Source organism: Callorhinus ursinus, unplaced genomic scaffold (genome assembly GCF_003265705.2).
Source record: "Callorhinus ursinus isolate GAN/ISIS: 27379988/994484 unplaced genomic scaffold, GSC_fseal_2.0 scaffold16, whole genome shotgun sequence".
NCBI lineage: Eukaryota > Metazoa > Chordata > Mammalia > Carnivora > Otariidae > Callorhinus > Callorhinus ursinus.
The window spans coordinates 2,046,086-2,065,234 of NW_027397078.1; the positions used below are offsets into that span (position 1 = coordinate 2,046,086).

General features: G+C 46.3%; 2 protein-coding genes across 2 annotated transcripts; one reads left to right on the forward strand and one right to left on the reverse strand.

Moving 5' to 3' along the window:
• Positions 1 to 120: 120 nt before the first annotated feature.
• Positions 121 to 3,367, forward strand: LOC112812915 (mammalian ependymin-related protein 1). The gene is given in 5 exon segments (XM_025857884.2): positions 121 to 141; positions 2,502 to 2,550; positions 2,553 to 2,758; positions 2,760 to 2,925; positions 2,928 to 3,367. Coding segments are annotated over 5 exon segments (681 nt in total). The 3' UTR covers positions 3,167 to 3,367.
• A 3,042-nt stretch (positions 3,368 to 6,409) lies between these two features.
• On the reverse strand, positions 6,410 to 15,572 carry GLOD5 (glyoxalase domain containing 5). The gene is given in 5 exon segments (XM_025857885.2): positions 6,410 to 6,473; positions 6,937 to 7,067; positions 8,763 to 8,918; positions 11,860 to 11,997; positions 15,507 to 15,572. Coding segments are annotated over 5 exon segments (555 nt in total).
• Between the last annotated feature and the right edge of the window lie 3,577 nt (positions 15,573 to 19,149).

Genomic DNA, 19,149 nt, shown 5'->3' on the forward strand with positions numbered 1-19,149 from the left:
AATAATATTTCATTGTATGAACATTCTGCATTATGCTTGTCCATTCATCCAACGAACTGATGTTTTGGGGGTCACGAATAATACTGCTGTGAGCATTCATATTAAGGTTTTTATGTGGACATGTGTTTTCAGTCCTCTTGGGTATACACCTAGGAACAGAATTGTGGGGCCGTTTGGCAAGTCTCTGTTTAACTTTTTGAGGAATTGCAGAAGTATTCTCCACAGTAGTTGCATGAGGATTTCGAGTTATCCACATTTTCTCCAACACTTGATATTGTTCCTCTTTTTGATTCTGGTCATCCCAGTGGGTGTGATGTAATGTCTCGTTGTGCTTTTGATTTGATTTCCCTAATGATTATTGACATTGAGCATCTTTTCATGTGCTTGTTGGCCATCTGTATATCTTCCTTAGAGAAATGTCTTTTCAAATCCTTTGCCTGTTTTTAATTGGGTTGTCTATACTGTTGAGTAATACGAGTTCTTTTTTTTTTTTTAAAGATTATATTTGTCAGAGAGAGAGAGAGAGCACAAGCAGGCGGAGAGACAGGCAGAGGGAGAAGCAGGCTCCCCGCCGAGCAGGGAGCCCAACACGGGACTCGATCACAGGACCCTGGCATCATGACCTGAGCTGAAGGCAGGTGCCCAACCGACTGAGCCACCCAGGTGTCCCAGTACGAGTTCTTTATATATTCTGGATGCTAGTCCTTTATCAGATAATGTGATTGAAAATAGTTGCTCCTGTTTTGGGGTTGTCCTTTCACTTTCTTGTGTCCCTTGAAGCACAAAAGGTTTTAGTTTTGATGAAGTGCAATTTGTTTTTACTTTGGTTGCTTATGCATTATGTGTTGTCTAAGAAACCATTGCCTAATCCAAAGTTACGAAGATTTATGCTTTTTTTTCCTAGATGTTTAATAGTTTTAGCTCTTACATTCATGTCTTTGATTTTTTTTTTTTAGTTAATTTTTGTATATGACGTGAAGTAGGGATCCAGTTTCATTCTTTTGCATGTGGCTATCCAGTTGTCCCAGCACCATTTGTTTTTGTTTTTTTTTTTTAAAGTGGATTTTTTTTTAAGTGGATTTTTAAAAAATATTTTATTTATTTATTGATCAGAGAGAAAGAGAGAGCACAAGCAGTAGGAGCCTAGACACCCCTATTTAATTTCTTTAAATAGCATTTTATAGTTTTAAATGTACAAGTCTTACCCATCTTTTGTTAAATGCATTACTAAGTAGTTTATTCTTTTTTTTTATGCTATCATAAATGGAATTGTTTTCTTAAGTTCATTTTTGGATTACTTGTTGCTAGTGTATAGAAATATGACTAAGTCTTGTATGATCTAGTATCCTGCAACCTTGCTGAGCTCATACACACACATATATAGGGAGTGGTTTTGTTGTGGGTTCTTTAAGATTTTCTCTGTATAAGATCATGTTATCTGCAAATACTGATAGTTTTACTTCTTTTTTCCAATCTGGATGCTTTTTCTTTTTCTTACCTAATTGCCCTGGCTAGAACCTCTAGTACATTGTTGAACAGAAGTGGTGAGAGGGGACATCCTTGTCTTGTTCCTAATCTTCAGGAGAAAGTTTTTAGTCTTTCGTCATTAAGTATTATATTAGCTGTAGGTTTTTTGTAGATTCACTTTATCAGGTTGAGGAAGTTCTTATCTGCTTCTAGTTTGTTGAGTGTTTTTATCATGAAAGGGTATTGAGTTTTGTCAAATGCTTTTTCTGCATCTGTCGAGAAGATCATGTGGTTTTTGTCCTTTATTAATATGGCATATTACCTTGATTGATTTTTTATGTTGAACAAATCTTGCATTCCTGGGATAAATCCCACTTGGTCGTGGTGTATAATCCTTCTTATATGTTGCTGAATTCTATTTACTAGTATTTTGTTGAAGATTTTTGCATCTATATCCGTAGGAGATATTGGTCTGTAGTTTTCTTGATATGTTTCTGTCTGGTTTTGGTATTAGGTTAGTGCTAGCTTTGTAAGTTTATTCCCTTTCATGGCTGAGTAATATTCCATGGAATGGCTATACCATAGTTTGTTTAATCATTCATCTGCTGTTGGACATTTGGGTTGTTTCTAGTCTTTTCTGTATTACAGCAAACCTGCAATTTATAAACTCATATTCCTCTCTCTATGCACACACAAATGAAAGAGTTTCTCCAGGGCCAGAGGATATCAGTCCATCCATCCATCCACCCAGCCACCCACCCATCCATCCACCCACCCATCCATGTACCCATTCATTCATTCACCCATCTGCTGTCTACTCCTCCTCCCTTCCTCCCCCCTCTCTCCCCTCCTCCCTCCCTTCTTTCTTTCCTTCCTTCTTTCCTTCCTTCCTTCCTTCCTTCCTTCCTTCCTTCCTTCCTTCCCCCCTCCCTCCCTCCTTCTCTCCCTCCTTTCTACTTCCTTCTTCCTTTCATAAATCATCTATCTCCAGGCATATGACTCTGGGTCCAAGGCAAGCTGTCTTTTAAAAATAGGCAGGAAGCGTGGCCCAGGGGACCCTGGGTGCCTGGCTACTGGGTGGCCTCTGAGCCTGGGTGACCTCTGTGGCCTGGGGGCAGCAGCACTGGGGGCAGGGACCAGGGGTGCCCCAGGGACCCTGCACCCTTGCCAGGCACCACAGCAGTGGGAGGCCCACTGGGTTCTGTACCCACAGAGCAGCAACCATGCCCTGCCCTCCTATGACGGGCTCAACCAGCATGTATGGGTGCTGAATGAGCAAAAGGTGCTGATTCCCCTGCAAGAGGTTATTTGAATATATTTTGTTCTATAAGGATGGATTGATGTTTCAGATTGAACAAGCCACCAAGCAGTGCTCCAAGATCACACTGACAGACCCCTGGGACCCTCTAGACATTCCTCAGAATGCCACCTCTGAGGACAAGTACTCCATAGGGGGCCCCAGGAGCAGATCACGGTCTAGGAGGGGCCTGACAGAAAGCCAGCTAGATGTTATGAAATCTGGATTGGCATTTATACAGTCAAAGAGGGTTATCCTGTCCAGGAAACCTTCGCCTAGAGTTACAGCATAATATTGTCCACGCAGTTTTTCAATGTACTGCTGGGCATTAAAGACCCCTCAGTGTTTACCCCACCAAGCACCTGCCAGATGGCCCGGCCAGAGAGGATGAGCCAGAACTGAACCTGGTAAGCCTGCAAATGCACAGGTGCACATCCCAGCTCGAAAGGGACTTGAGACTTGAGAAACGAGAAACTTGACTGGAAAGCAATATCATAATTGTAGGAAGAGAAGCATTGATGTGAGGTTTTTTTGTTTTGTTTTGTTTTGTTTTTGTTTTTGTTTTTGTATACGTGATTTTGACAGCTCAAGCTATGTTTGCCAAAGGGAATGGAATGGACTGGAGAACATGCGGTAACATGAACAGAAGAGATGGCCAAGGTGGAGATTTCAGACGTTTATATATAGCTTGTGGGGGTGCCGGGCCTTCTGCGTGTGCAGGGGCATAGATGGAGTGAGGGTCATCAGGAGCCCTTTGCCTTGGCAGGGAGGACAAGTGCTGGCTTGCTGCCACGTGGTGATGTTCAAGTACAGAACAGTTTTAGTCAGCTTCAGTATTAGTATTTGGGTTCTCTACAGATAATGACTCCTTTATTGCCTGCCCTGCCTCTCGTTCCCTTGGCTACCAATAAAGTGATTCCTTAAAGTCCCTTCCGGACTTAGGGCATGATCTAATTCACGTAAATTTGGGGAGGAAATGAAAGACTATAAGACAAAGCAATCATTCCTCAAGGAGATGTTTCAGACAAGAGGGTTTGAAAATCTTTATGTCTGGATGAATGGATAAAGAAGATGTGATACACACACACACACACACACACACACACACACACACACACACACACAGGAATCCTACTCAGCCACCCAAAAAAATCTTACTGTCTCTACCTGGGTAAGCGTGAGCCATGTATGCCTCCTTTTTTCTATGTAAGAGTATTGATACTTGTGAATCATTACATACTTGTCAGGAGACCTAGAAAGACAGATGGTAGTCTAAAAATAGCGTTGACCTAGGAGCCAGGAGACTCTGGTCTCCAGAATCCGGGACTGGAGTTCCTTTGTACTTGAACTCCTTTGAATAACCAAATGCACTATGCTTTCCCTCACCAGGGCCTTCCTGGGGCACTGTTTCACAAGCTCTTCGTCTATGTGACATGCTCATCCTGCCCAGGTTAGCTCTCACACTTGACCTTCGGAGAGCTGCTCCCAAGCCCAAATTGGGTGAACCTTGGAGCTTCAGCATACTGTTCTCGCAATACTGACTAGGCTGTGTGCTAATTTCCTGCTTTCTGGGAACTGTCACCCATGAGCCTGGCTATGAGCTCTTTGAGTACACGAAACACGTTCTGTTTACTTTTATGTGCCCAGCACCAAGCAAGTGCCTAACCATTTCTAGAGTAGAGAATGCCAGCCTCTCTGGTCATTCATTTCCTCAGCTGTGAGTGGGTTGGGTTTCCTGACTTCAAGGGAGACTCCTAGTAATAAAATTTATTATTCTAGATCCTTCTACGATTGTGTTTCATCTGGCTGTCCTCTATTACTAGGAGAAGTGGGTGATATCAGTATCATGCTGAAAACAATCTGTATTACTCAGAGTTTATATTTTATTTTTTTTAAAGATTTTATTTATTTAAGAGAGGGAGAGAACACAAGCAGGGGGAATGGCAGGCAGAGGGAGAAGCAGGCTCCACACTGAGCAAGGAGCCCGATGTGGGACTCGATCCCAGGACCCTGGGATCACGACCTGAGCCGAAGGCAGACACTTAACTGACTGAGCCACCCAGGTGCCCCTGGGTTATAGTATTTTAATAAACATTTAATTATAAAACTAAGCAAATAATAAAAAAAAAATTAAAATAGGAGACCTGCTACAGCTTTTGGCAGAGCCTTCCACATGCTGAAACTCACATCCTGACACATCCTCTCTCCCCAGCCTTTTTGGGGCTCTTTGGGGATTCACTCATAGGGTCTGGCTGAACTACCAGCTGGGGACTGTTTCGAGACAGAGCCCACAAGACTAGGGGCTTGCTCACCTCAGGAGACCATCAGACATGCTCCTTCATCCATCACTCATTCCTTCAGGAAGCCGTACTCTTACCCTTCCTCTCTGCCTGCCTCGTTTCCTGGTTCATCCTTGTTTCAGAATTCTAAATGTCCTCGGACCTCTTCTCCTGCTGACATTTTCTCTCTTGGCAAACTCGTCCAGTCTCTGTCTTCAGAATATCTCCATAATCTAACCACTTTTTATCACCTCCCCCGCCGGCATCGCTGGCCCGGACCTCTGCAGTAGCCTCCCCCTCACGGTGCCCCCTGCTTCCGCCCCTACAGCCTGTTGTCCTCACAACAGCCAGAGGGAGCTTGTTAAATCCTAAGTCAGATCACGGCCCTCCTCCGCTCACCACCTCCTGCTCTCCAGTCGCTCAGAGTAAAAGCCAGAGTTCTCTCCAAGGCCCCCGAGACCCTACACAATCACAATCTCTCCCCCACCCGCTGTCTGACCTCACCTCCTGCTGCCCCCCCGCAACTCACTGCTGCCTCTGCACTGGCCTCTTCGCTGTTCCTCACGCACCAGGCATAGGCACACTTCAGGGCCTTTGCACTGGTTGTTCTCTCTGCCTGTTCTGCTCTTCCTCCAGCTATCAGGGCCAATCCCTCCCTCATCTCCTCAGATCCGTGCTCAAATGGCTTCCTCAGTGAAGATGGCCCCCTGACCATCCCCTTACACATCAGAAACTGCCCCAGCGGGGCGCCTGGGTGGCTCAGTCGTTGGGCGTCTGCCTTCGGCTCAGGTCATGGTCCCAGGGTCCTGGGATCGAGCCCCGCATCGGGCTCCCTGCTCGGCGGGAAGCCTGCTTCTCCCTCTGCCACTCCCCCTGCTTGTGTTCCCTCTCTCGCTGTTTTTTTCTGTCTAAAAAAAAAAAAAAAAATTTTAAAAAAAAAAAAAAGAAAGAAACTGCCCCAGCGATTTTCAGCTGCGTTCCCTCTTTTCCATGTTTTCTTTTTCTCCAAAAGCCTTTCTCATCCTCTAACATACTTCATATTTTCCTTACTTTATTTTTATTCATTCTCTGTATCCCCGAACCTAGATTTGCTTATCTCTTCTGTTCAATATTGTCTCCCCAGTGTCTGGAACAGGACCAAGCACACGGTGGGTGCTCAATATATGTTTATTAGTTGATTGAAAGGATGGTATTGGTGGGGGTGGGGTGGGGGAGGACAGACACAAAGAGATTTGTACTTGTCCTGTCTGTTCTGTCAGGAGCTGAGCCTCAGTCGAGATGCGTCTGGACCTAACAGATCCAAAGGTAGAAAGTACCGCATACCCTGGGGGTGTGGTCAGATAAGGCACTCCAGGAAGAGGTCGTATCATCTGGGGTGGTCCTTGAAGGTTCCATGGAACTCACAGAGATCTTGAGGTTCAGTGAGGCATCTGGGGTGTAGGACACAGCAGACAGCACTTGGAAAGGAGTGAGGTGAATTCCAAAAGGATGGGCTAACTAACAAGGAGAAATCTATCAGGGCCCTGAATCCCAGGGGGATGACCCTGGATTTGGTCCTCAGAGATGTCATACCCTGGTCACTGACCCCCAAACAGCTCAGAGACCTCACACCCTGGACAAACATCCATACATAATACTGAGACAATAATAATGAAGAGCTCGTATTCATTGAGAGCTTATTCATTTATTAGGGGGGACCTTGGATGGGGGATATTCAGATAGGTAGTTTTGGTCCCAAACCCAAATCAGTCTCCCCTCCCTCCCTCTGTCCCCCGCTAGGAAGAGTGAAGTGCCCAAGTCCTCAATCCTTGGAGATTTCTGGGCTTGGGTAAGAGCTTGCAGGAAGGAAGGGAGAGGGAGACACGGCAGGGAACAGAATGGAGGAGGGCCAGCCTCAATAATGAGGAGATATAGTTGGACACCTCAGTCAGGTTTCCATCAGGGTCTCGGAAGTAGGTGGACATAATGGGTCCTTTTGCCCCTGTTCTGGGGACCGGACCCTCCTCAGTGGGAACCTCACAAGCCTGAAATGGGAGGGAAAGACAAAAGTCATTCATCATAGTTCATGTGTGAGACCAAAATTTAATCCCCAGAAGGCCCCTGATATCTTTCTCACTTCATCTCCTGCCAGTCTCCCCTTCCTCACTCTGCTCCAGCCATGGACCAGCTGTACGGCTTCAGGCATAGTACCTAACTGCTCTGTGCCTCAGTTTCCTCATCTGTAAAGTGGGGATGATAATGGTACCTAATATTAGCTAGTAAGTGGCAGAGTCAGAGTTCAAACCCAGGTAGTCTGGACCAAAGTCCATGCTTTTAACCCCCTGTGCTTTCCCCACTTTACTTCTGAACCGGCCTTTTCCACTGATACTTTCCAAAGAAAGATTATAAGCAAAACCTTAATCTGTGTTCGCCAAAAGGAGAAGCAATGCTTCCCTTACATGAAATCATTTTAAGTGTTAGAGGGACACCCCTTTAAATATTCCCTCTTCAATCCTATTTCAGTCCTTTTTTTTTCTTACTAAGTAATTTCTACACCCAATGTGGGGCTCGAACTCACAGCCCTGCAATCAAGAGTTGCATACTCTTCTGACTGAGCCAGCCAGACGCCCCCTATTTCAATTCTTCTGATTATATCAAGAAGCAAGGCTCTGGTGGATGCTAAACAAGTCCTTAGCACCTCCTCAACCATTTGCCAAATCTCCCTTTGTAATGTCAGGCCCAGAGGGTTCAGAGAAAGGAAGTGGATAAGATTTTATTTATTTATTTGAGAGAGAGCCAGTGAGAGAGAGAGAGAGAGAGAGAGAGATAACACAAGCAGGGGGAGGGGCAGAGGGAGAAGCAGACTCCCCCCCTGAGCAGGGAGCCCCCACGCCAGGCTCGATCCCAGGACCCTGGGATCATGACCTGAGCCGAAGCCAGACGCTTAACTGACTGAGCCACTCAGGCGCCCCACGACTGGTATTTTTATAGCTGTTTGTGTTTTACAAGTTAACTTCCCTTTGTGTCAAGATATGATGGGCTTTTCATGTAATTGGTCAAACTTTGGCTTTTTACAGAAATGTGTTTCTGTAAAAAGAATTTAAGTTTGTATTTTTTTTTTTACAAGAATGATGTAATGTGGGGCGCCTGGGTGGCTCAGTTGGTTAAGCGACTGCCTTCGGCTCAGGTCATGATCCCAGAGTCCCGGGATCGAGTCCCGCATCGGGCTCCCTGCTCAGTGGGAGCCTGCTTCTCCCTTTCCCTCTGTCCCTCCCCCTGCTCATGCGCTCTCTCAAATGAATAAATAAAATCTTTTTAAAAAGGATGTAATGTTTCCCTTTTTTTAAAAGATTTTTTAATTTATTTTTTGACAGAGAGAGACACAGCGAGAGAGGGAACACAAGCAGGGGGAGTGGGAGAGGGAGAAGCAGGCTTCCCGCGGAGCAGGGAGCCCGATGCAGGGCTCGATCCCAGGACCCTGGGGTCATGACCTGAGCCGAAGGCAGACGCTTAACGACTGAGCCACCCAGGCGCCCCTGTAATGGTCCCCTTTAAAATAGATTTGTTTACATGAAACAATGATGTCAGCAAAAATAATAAGCAAACAGTTGTGTACCAGCATTATCTGGAAGTGACAAAACTTGTTATGTCTGAAATTTGAGGAAAACCTGACTGGCTCATGCTCCTGTTTCCACTGTACCAGTCGCAGCTTTCTTGAAGAGAACCAACATCCCACTCACTTTGAGGTGGGCGACCACTTCCTCCAAAGGTGTCTCTGTGATCAGGCATATGTCCACGGAGCCAGGAACTGGGTGAGCAGCTTTGGGTTCAGATTCCTTTCCCACCTTGTGGAGGTTCAGTTTCTGGTCTCCAAAACACAATGCTTTCCGGTCACCCTATTTTTTTTGTTTTAAGATTTATTTAATAATTTAACAGAGCGAGAGTGAGGGCACAAGCAGGGGGAGTGGTGGGCAGAGGCAGAGGGAGAAGCAGGCTCCCTGCTGACAGGGAGCCCAATGTGGGGCTCGATTCCAGGACCCCGGCATCATGACCCGAGCTGAAGGCAGATGCTTAACTGTCAGGTCACCCTCTTTGGGGAGGAAGAACTAAACCCCCAAGATGAGCATGAGACAAAGCCCCCTACCTATCCCAACAAGGTTAAAACAAAGTACAACGGGGCTTTTAATTAAAAACAACAGCCCCTCGCCCCACCCCAGCCTAGTCTCATTCCCTAGAGGCAACTGCTTTCAGCGTGTGTGTGTGTGTGTGTGTGTGTGTGTCTGTGTGTGTCTGTGTGTCTGTGTGTGTGTCTGTGTATTTCTTCTGGAAATTATTTGCATTATCTTCAAATAATATGTAAATACTACCCGTGGCAGAGACAGCAATTTGTCTTAATATACATTTACTTAGTATACAATATAATACACATTTCTCCCTTTTTTCTTATAAACAACCCAAATTTCAACGGGGTCAATTGTGTGCCCGGCTTAAAAAGCCTACATTTCCCAGCATTCCTTGCTGGGGAGTGGTGCATGTAAGATGGACTGGACAATGAGATGTCCGCAGAGGTTGCGGATGGAGCTTCCAGAAACCTCCGGGTCCCACTGACCGGCACCTCTGGCCCATTCATGTTCTCTTCCTTCCCAGACTCTGGCTGAGCCCCAACTTTCTACAGAGGTTGTTAAATGGGAGAAAAAGAAAACTCGATCTTCTTTCACCCACTGTTCGTTGAGTTTTCTCCTATGTACCTCCAGACACAGTCAGTGACTGATAATGGGCAACTTTAGCCGTTTTCTTGATTTAGCAACTTGAGACATTTTCACTCCTCTCCCTGCTCGGATAAACAAGAATTTAGCTCATCCGTATTACTCCCCCCCCCCATAGAATTCTATCATCATTTGTAGTTCCTCTTTTAGTTCCTTTATAATTTTTAAAAGACCCACTTGCGTCTTTATGTTTTGAGAGATGAACTACAGCTAGTATCTCACTGGCCCTCCCGCCCTCTTCATGTCCCCACCCTCGCCACCTCTTTCTTTCCTTTTATCATTTTCCTACATCTTTCTCTTCTATCACTGTGGCTGATACCACATCCATTCTACCAGAAAATGACCTTATTTCGCTTTTTTCCCTTGGCTCTCTCTCTTTCTTGGGACCTTTTTTTTCTCCTGTTCCAAACTGGACTGAGTGTTTTCTAGGTATCTTTCTGGGACCTTCCTCTTGGGAGCCAATGTGTCCTGACTTTGATGTCTTCCCTAAACCTGGTTTAATCACTCATTTTGATGTAGATGCTCTCAAGTAATTTTCAAAGCAAGTGGGCAAGGTTTCTGACTCTTTTTATATCTACGATTTTTTTTAAGGAAACTCTGTGCCAAATGTGGGGCTTGAACTCACAACCCGAGATCAAGAGTCACATGCTCTACAGACTGAGCCAGGCAGGTGCCCCCATATATCTAAGAATGTTTTATTCTACACTCACCTTGATTAATAGTTTGGCTGGACATAGAATTTCCCCTCAGAATCTTGAAATTGTTCTATTGTCTTCTGGTCTCTGATGTGACTCTTGGGCAATCTGGTGTCTGCATTATTTCTTTTCCCTTTGTGGTTGAATTACTTTTCTTTTTCTTTCTTTCTTTCTTTTTTTTTAAAAGTAGGCTCCATGCCCAACGTGGCGCTCGAACTCATTACCGTGAAATCAAGAGTGGCGAGCTCTACTGACAGAGCTACTTTTCTTTTTAACCTCTTTGAAAGATCTTAGGATATTCATTTCCACTTTGATGTTCTATAATTTCATAACAACATATCTCAGTGTCAGATGTGATATATATAGATATATATATCTATATATATACACAATGGAATATTATGCAGCCATCAAAAAACCCGAAGTCTTGCCATTTGCAATGACATGGATGGAACTAAAGGTATTATGCTAAGTGAAATAAGTCAATCAGAGAAAGACAAGTATCATATGATCTCACTGATATGAGGAATTTGAGAAACAAGACAGGATCATAGGGGAAGGGAGGGGAAAAATGAAACAAGACAAAACCAGAGAGGGAGACAAACCATAGGAGACTCAATCTCAGGAAACAAACTGAGGGTTGCTGGAGTGGTGGGGGGTGGGAGGGATGGGGTGGCTGGGTGATGGACATTGGGGAGGGTATGTGCCATGGTGAGTGCTGTGAATTGTGTAAGACTGATGAATCACAGACCCATACCCCTGAAACAAATAGTACATTATATGTTAAAAAAAAAAAAAAAGTACGAAGGGAAAAATGAAGGGGGAGAAATCGGAGGGGGAGACGAACCATGAGAGACTGTGGACTCTGAGAAACAAACTGAGGGTTCTAGAGGGGAAGGGGTTGGGAGGATGGGTGAGCCTGGTGATGGGTATTAAGGAGGGCACGTATTGAATGGAGCACTGGGTGTTACACGCAAACAATGAATCATGGAACACGACATCAAAAACTAATGATGTAATGTATGGTGACTAGCATAACATAATAAAATAAATATGTCAATATTGTTTCTTCTTTTATTCACTCTTGTATTTGTAAGATTCATTCTTATTCTGTGTAGTGGTACTTCGTGCTGGATGCTCAGTTAACCCTTTCTGCATAAAAACTGGAACATTCTCTTGCATTACTTTTATGGCAATTTCCTCCCCTCCTTTTTCTCTATTCTCTCTCTGGAAGTTCTACTTTTCAGAGTTTGGAATCTCCTACATTGATCCTTTTTTCTCACAGATTTCCTGTAGGGTGTTTTTAGGGGGAGGGATTAAGAGTATTATAACCAAATTCTACTTCACTTGCAGTTTGTACTTGAGAAAGTGATTACCTTGAAAGTTGTGACTTCCATGCCCAGGATCTTGGAATAAAACATGGTGGTGTCTTTGATACTCTTTACCGTCATCACAATATGGTCAAGCCTATGGATAAGGCATGGTGAAAGAGTCTGACTGCTGTTCCTCCGCGACTTAAGAAAAAAAATTCGAAAGAGATCACATTGCCTCTGGTCACACCCATGTTTCCTGTTTCCTTCTCTTCACCTCCCCTCATCTCCACAAGGACTATCCTTCCTCCTCAACCCCATTTCCAGGGGAAAGTCCTGAGAGGAAACTTGAGTAGAGTGTTTTGTTTTGTTTTGTTTTAAAGATTTTATTTATCTGAGAGAGAGAGAGCACAAGCAGCGGGAGCAGCAGAGGGAGAGGGAGAAGCAGACTCCCTGCTGAACAGGGATCCCAATGCGGGCCTTGATCCCAGGACCCTGGGATCGTGGGTCATGACCTGAGCCTAAGGCAGATGTTTAACTGACTGAGCCACCCAGGTGCCCACTTGAGTCAAATCTTATCACCCATGTGTGGATTCATAAGAGTCCGCCATGACCACTCTCTACCGTTTTCTTTTTTTATTTAGGATTTTATTTATTTATTTGACAGAGACAGCGAGGGAGGGAACACAAGCAGGGGGAGGAGGAAGGGGAGGAAGAAGCAGGCTTCCCGCTGAGCAGGGAGCCCGACGTGGAGCTCCATCCCAGGAGCCTGGGATCGTGACCGAAGCCGAAGGCGGATGCTTCAACGACTGAGCCACCCACGTGCCCCTCTCTACTGTTTTCCTGTTCTCTTTCTTTCCCCTTGTAGAGGGATAGAGATGAAGGTAAGGGATACGATGAAGACCAAGACCAAATCATCTCTTGTTGTCCCCAAACTGGAATTCCTCTCTTTTGTAAGAAATGACAAGACACAGAGGAGGCCCAAGACTGTGAGTACAAGCCCTCCGTTGGCCAGTTAAACCCAGTCCCCTTTTTCTCCTCAGCTATGCCAGGACAGGAAGGGAGCATCTCAGATGACATAAATGTTTCTAGGCATGTGTGTTTATAGATCCACCTTGATGCCCAGTGGGAGGACACAACTCCCCCCCTTCTTACTTCCTGCCCTCAGCACACTTTCCACCGGACCTTTCTCTTGATTTGCATTCTTTAGTAATTTGTATATTTACACGACATCTGCTACAAGGTTATAAGGTGCCTGTGGTCTGGCATAATAGCAGAGTGTTGTGGTTAAAAGAACAGATTCTGGGAGCCAGACTGATGTTTAATTAATCTCTCTGTGCCTTGGTTTCCCCTTCTGTAAAATGTGCATGGTTTTAGACATATAAGATTACTGTGAACATTTAAAAAAAAGAGTTGGGTTTTTAAGGGCTTAGAACAATGCCTGGCACATAGCCAGTGCTGTAAGAGTTCACGGTGATGATGATGATGTTGTCGTGGTCATCTTGTTAAATTTCAGACACCCTAGCATGGCCCCTAGTCTCTACAGCCTCATCCATCTCAAGCTACATTGTCCTTTTGCCTGTTCCTCATAAGGGCCATCTTTGTATCTTTGGCCTCAGAGTTGGATGCGTATCTAATGCATATGCTAATATCTGGCTCTCTGACTAGAATATAAGCTACATAAGGGCAGATATTTCTCTCTGTTTTGTTCCCCACTGTGTTGCAAACAACCAGCAGATGTTCAATAATATTTGCTCAATTAGTAGGTATCTACTACAACAATTAGGCCCAGTGCCTAGCACAAAGTCTGACTTCTACTCCTATTCCATTCCATTCCATTCCATTCCATTCCATTCCATTCCATTCCATACTATTTTATTCATTCCATTTGACTGTGTTCAAGTCCATTCAAACCATTACATTTTACACAATTGATTGCACTGAGCCCCAACTTAAAAAAAAATACTGTGCTGTTCTATTCTCATCAGTGGGGGAAGCATTAGCAAAGTTGCTGAGCTCTGCTGTCCTCATGGATACAGAGGATCTGTGGGAACACACAAGCAGTAGAATGAGAAATTGACCTTTGGGCTCCATTGAAAATAAAGTTGTATGTTAAAAACATTTTAATGTCTGTAGGATCTATAACAGCACCCCCTTTTCATTCCTGATACTGGTAGTTTATATTTTTTCTCTTAATTGCTTGAGAGAAAACAGAAATTACTAATATTTTATTACTGTGTTCAAAGAGCCAAGTTATGACCTTGTTGACTGTATCCAATGGATGCTTGCTTTCTGTTTCACCCGTTTCTGCTTATATCTTTAGAATTCCTTCCTTCCTTCCCCTTTCTCGGGGTTCAGTTTGCTGTTCCTTTTCCAGCTTCTTGATATGGAAGCTCAGGTAATTGGTTTTGTTTTTTTATTTAAAGGTTTTATTTTTATTTATTTGACAGTGAGAGAGAGCACAAACACAAGCAGGGGGATGGGGCAGAGGGAGAAGCCGGCTCCCCGCCGAGCAAGGAGCCTGATGCGGGGCTCGATCCCAGGACCCTGGGATCATGACCTGACCCAAAGGCAGACACTCTACCAACTGAGCAACCCAGGTGCCTTTTTTTTTTTTTTTTTAAGGTTCAGGTCATTGGTTTCCGACTTTCCTGATCTATGCATTTAGAACTATAGATTTCTCCCTATGCACTGCTTTAGCCGCACCCCCTCCTTCGATTTTGGTAGTATATTGGAAATCAACTCAACCCATTTCTCCCATTTCTCAGTGCCCTGCCAGCTCAGACTCACGCCCACAGACCCTGTTTTGCAGACAAGGAGGTCCGTCCTCACAAATTCAAGGATGAGCAGGGCTGGTTCTCTTAAAGAATCAGAAGAAGGCTAGTGTGGTTTAAAATCCAAGAGTGAGTGAGGCTGAACAGGCAGGGAAGGCAAGGGACAGATAGTTCAGGGTTGTTGAAGTGACATTAGGGAGGCTGGTTTATAAAAGGATCCTTGCTGGGGCGCCTGGGTGGCTCAGTCGTTAAGTGTCTGCCTTCGGCTCAGGTCATGATCCCAGGATCCTGGGATCGAGCCCCGCATCGGGCTCCCTGCTCAGTGGAAAGCCTGCTTCTCCCTCTCCCACTCCCCCTGCTTGTGTTCCCTCTTTTGCTGTCTCTCTCTCTCTGTCAAAAAATAAATAAAATCTTAAAAAGGAAATAAAAGCATCCTCAGGACGTAGTAATCATATAAGGCTTACTCTGTGCCAAGCCCTGATTCTAAGCACTATATGAAATACATTTTATTCCTCACAGTAACACTCTGTAATAGAGTGCCCAGAACATGATGCCCTCTCTCCTGCCTCCTATTTTTCTACAGAATCCATGAACCTCAAGGTCAGTGCCCGGTTCCCTGGTCCCTTCCCACACTGCCCCATCATGACATTCCTGGCTGAACTGGCTTCCTGGAGCCACCCTGAGGGGGCAGAGCAGTCAGCCCTCAGCCCAGGCCCATTCTTGCAGGCATGTTGCTGACCACAGTGGAACAGGGCCTTTCCGTGTCCCTCTGCTGCCCTCTGCTTGTCTTTGAAAGCAGAAGAGACAGGAGGATGGAAAAATGGTTGTCAGCACCCCAGGATAGTCCACAAAGAAGGGAAGCAGGTTAGCAGGCTTGGGCTGGGGGATCCCCAACCTTAGTGTGAACACCCATGCCCCAGGCCCCTGGGACTACCCCACTCACTGCTTCTGGGAAGTTCTGCCCCACATCCTGGCTGGCAGCCTGGAGGGCAGACGGCATAGCATGGCAGGCAAGGTGTCCTTGCCCTGGAGCCTCCAGACAACGCTCTGGCTCAGTGCCCGGAGATCAAGGGGGCACGAATGGGAAGGCCACGGGCTGAGGAATGCTGGTGGTGACAGAGGTAGGCGGTACAAGTGCAAGGGCTCTGATAGAAAACTCAGGACCCCGGAAGTACAAGCTTGAGGTCTGACTTCGTCGGCTCAGGCTGCCATAACAGAATACCACAGACCGGGGGGCTTAAACAACAGAAATTAATTCTCTCACCGTTCTGGGGGCCAGAAGTCTGAGATTGGGGTACCAGCAGGGTGACGTGCTGGTGACGTCTCTCTTCCTGGCTTGAGGATGACCACCTTCTCTCTGTGTCCTCACATGGCGGAGAGAAAGAGTAGCCTCTCTGGTCTCTCTTTTTTTTTTTTAAGATTTTATTTATTTTGGGTGCCTGGGTGGCTCAGTTGGTTAGGCGACTGCCTTCGGCTCAGGTCATGATCCTGGAGTCCCAGGATCGAGTCCCGCATCGGGCTCCCTGCTCGGTGGAGAGCCTGCTTCTCCCTCTCCCTCTGCCTGCCTCTCTGCCTACTTGTGCTCTCTCTCTATCTCTGTCAAATAAATAAATAAAATCTTTTAAAAAAAAGATTTTATTTATTTTGAGAGAGAGAATTTTATTTATTTTGAGAGAGAGCACATGAGAGCGGGGAGGGTCAGAGGGAGAAGCAGACTCCCCACTCATCAGGGAGCCCGATGCGGGACTCGATCCAGGGACTCCAGGATCATGACCTGAGCCGAAGGCAGTCGCTTAACCAACTGAGTCACCCAAGCGCCCTCTGGTCTCTTCTTGTAAGGGTACTAATCCCATATCGAAGACCCCACCCTCATGACCTCATTGAAACCCTAATCACCCCCACCATGCAAAGGCTTCACCTCCTAATACCATCACGTTGGGGGCTGGGACTTCAACATATGAATTTGGGGGGACACAAACAGTCCATTACAAGGTGTGTGTGTAAGGGCTTACATTGTAATAATAAAAAAACTGCCCATCCCAGGTACGGCGAGGGGATCTTTATTCTAGGGTGTGAGGCCTCTGGTCTATGTAGGCTTGTGTTCCCAGAGTGTGAGAGCGCTGATCTGTTTGGGAGTCAGAGTTTGTGTCCAGCGTGTGAAGTTGAAAGCTGTCTGAGTTAGCGTATGACCACTGACTTGGGGGTCTGTTTCTGAGCCAAGATCTCTTAAGCTATTAAGTGTTCTGTGTCCCAGGGTGCAATGTTTCTGAGTTCTTCTGGGGTGTGAGCTTTGAGGTTTTCCCCATCCCCATCCATCCCTTACCACGCCCTCTCCCTGCACTGCTGAGAGGCAGGGACCATTCATCAGTCCCACTGCTGTTGACCTTCCCCTGAACTGAGTTCCCTCTCTCTTGGGGGTTACTGGTCTAGCCCCTGGGACATGTGAGTTTGAGATTCTTGTTCCTAGGCACACCCCAAGTACCCCCCCACACACACATACAAGTTCTCTATGCTATGCATATTGATTTTGGCATATGATTTTCCCTTATAACACATGAATATAGGTTTGAATAAAAGGTTTTAACAGTATATCCGTATATGGACTACAAGGTCATTTCCACCTCCAGACTCCAAAAATTACCACTGAGGTCAGTTTCTGGTGTTTCCTTACACACACACACACACACACACACACACACACACACACACACACACACCCCACCATGACCAACTCCCACCTGCTTTTCCTTGTCAATGGCCTGTCCTGCAGAAGGCACCCCCGCTCCCATAAGCACCCACACGTCCCACCCATCCTGCCTCATGTGCAGTGGGTGCCCTGTGGTAGAACACTAACCCCCAGCATTTCTTTCACTCTGCAATAGGCATCGGCTCTATGTGCAGATTTATAAGGTTGTCCCAATTGTTCGCTCCTACCAGCCTTGTGCACACAGCTCGGAGAATGTGTGTACGTGTTAGGTGGAGTTAGAAGTGGAATTGCTGGGTCAGAGGGTTCATTCATATGCCGAACACCTAAGGAGCGTACGTAGGTGCTGGAGAGACATCAAAGAACTGGATGGGACAAGTGTCCTTGCCCACGTGGAGCCTACATTCTAGTTGGGGAAGAAAAGGGTGTAAAAAGTTGATTTCCCTAGATGTTTCACAAGATTCTGGAAGGTTTTACTCCCATCAGCGGTGCCTTTATTGGCTTTCTCTCCACTCCTCCCTGCGGGGCGGAGTCTGTGGCAGGAGGCCGGCTGCATTGGCCTTGGCTCTCTCTCTGATCCACAGGGTCTGGGGCTCGGACAGTCTCTTTGGGGATGTGGACAGATGTGTGTGTGGTCGGGGAGGAGGATATGGCATTTCAATGGTCCCCTGGAGAGAGTGAGGGGAAATAGGATTAGAAAAGCCACTTAATGGAGTGGGCGGGAGCTAGGGACAATGGTCCACTGAATTAGGCATGAAGAGCCCCTCGCAGGTCCCACCCACAGAGGGCGGGCCGGAGCAGCGGCACTGAGGAATCCAGTACTGTCTTGGAATATACCACTGTGAGACTGTTTTGTGGACACCCTGGGGGGGGTCACAGAGACAGGGATGTGGCCACCACACGAGGTAGCATGCACTGGGGAGTGGACAGCCTTGGGTTACACCAACGGGGGTCTGGGCAATCCAGAAGTCACATGCACTAGGGAGTGGATACTCCTTGAATCACACACACTGGAGACTGCACACTCTTGGGGTCGCCCAGAGTGGGTTGTAGACATTTCTGGAGTCAGATTGACTAGTGTGTTGACACTATTGTAGTCAGACAAACTGGGGTGTGGGCGGTCCTACAGTCAAACAGATTTGTGTGTGGACACTTCTAGAGTCACACATGCTAAGGAGGAGACACTCCTGAGTCACCTAGCCTGGCTAGTAGACATTCACAGGGTCACACATATCAGGATGTGGCCATCCCAGGGGTCAGATAGCAGACTGGATTGTGGAGCTTTTGGGATCACTCAGGCGGGGACGTGAGCCCTTCTGGGCTCAGACAGCCTAAGGTGTAGACAACTATGAGGTAAGAATGAGCAGGTGTGGACAGACATGGGGTCACCAAGATGGAGGTTTGGACATTCCTGGAGTCACTCACACTGGAGTGAGACAGACACAGGGTCATGCAGAGGTATGAACACTCCAAGGCATCCATCACACACACTGGAGAGTAGAAATCTCTGGGGTCCCACAGACTGGGTGTGGACACCCCCGCAATCACCCAAATGGGTATTTGGACACTACTGGGGTCACACACGCTGGTCACACACCTCTGGGGTCACTCACGTTGAACACTCACTATCATAGTCTAGGGTGTGGACACTGTTGGTGTCACACACTTGGGGGGTAGGCACTCCTGGGGTTATACACTGGGATGGGGATGCTTCTGGCATCACACACAAGGGTGTGCCCGTTCATGATGTCACACAGGACGGGGACTGAATGATGCTAGAGGTGTGCATTTGGTGACTCTGATTAAGAGGGCAAAGTTCGAATACCACCTGTTAAAAGTACTTAGACAAGGAGGCCATGAGACCAAGGTGGTTCTGAT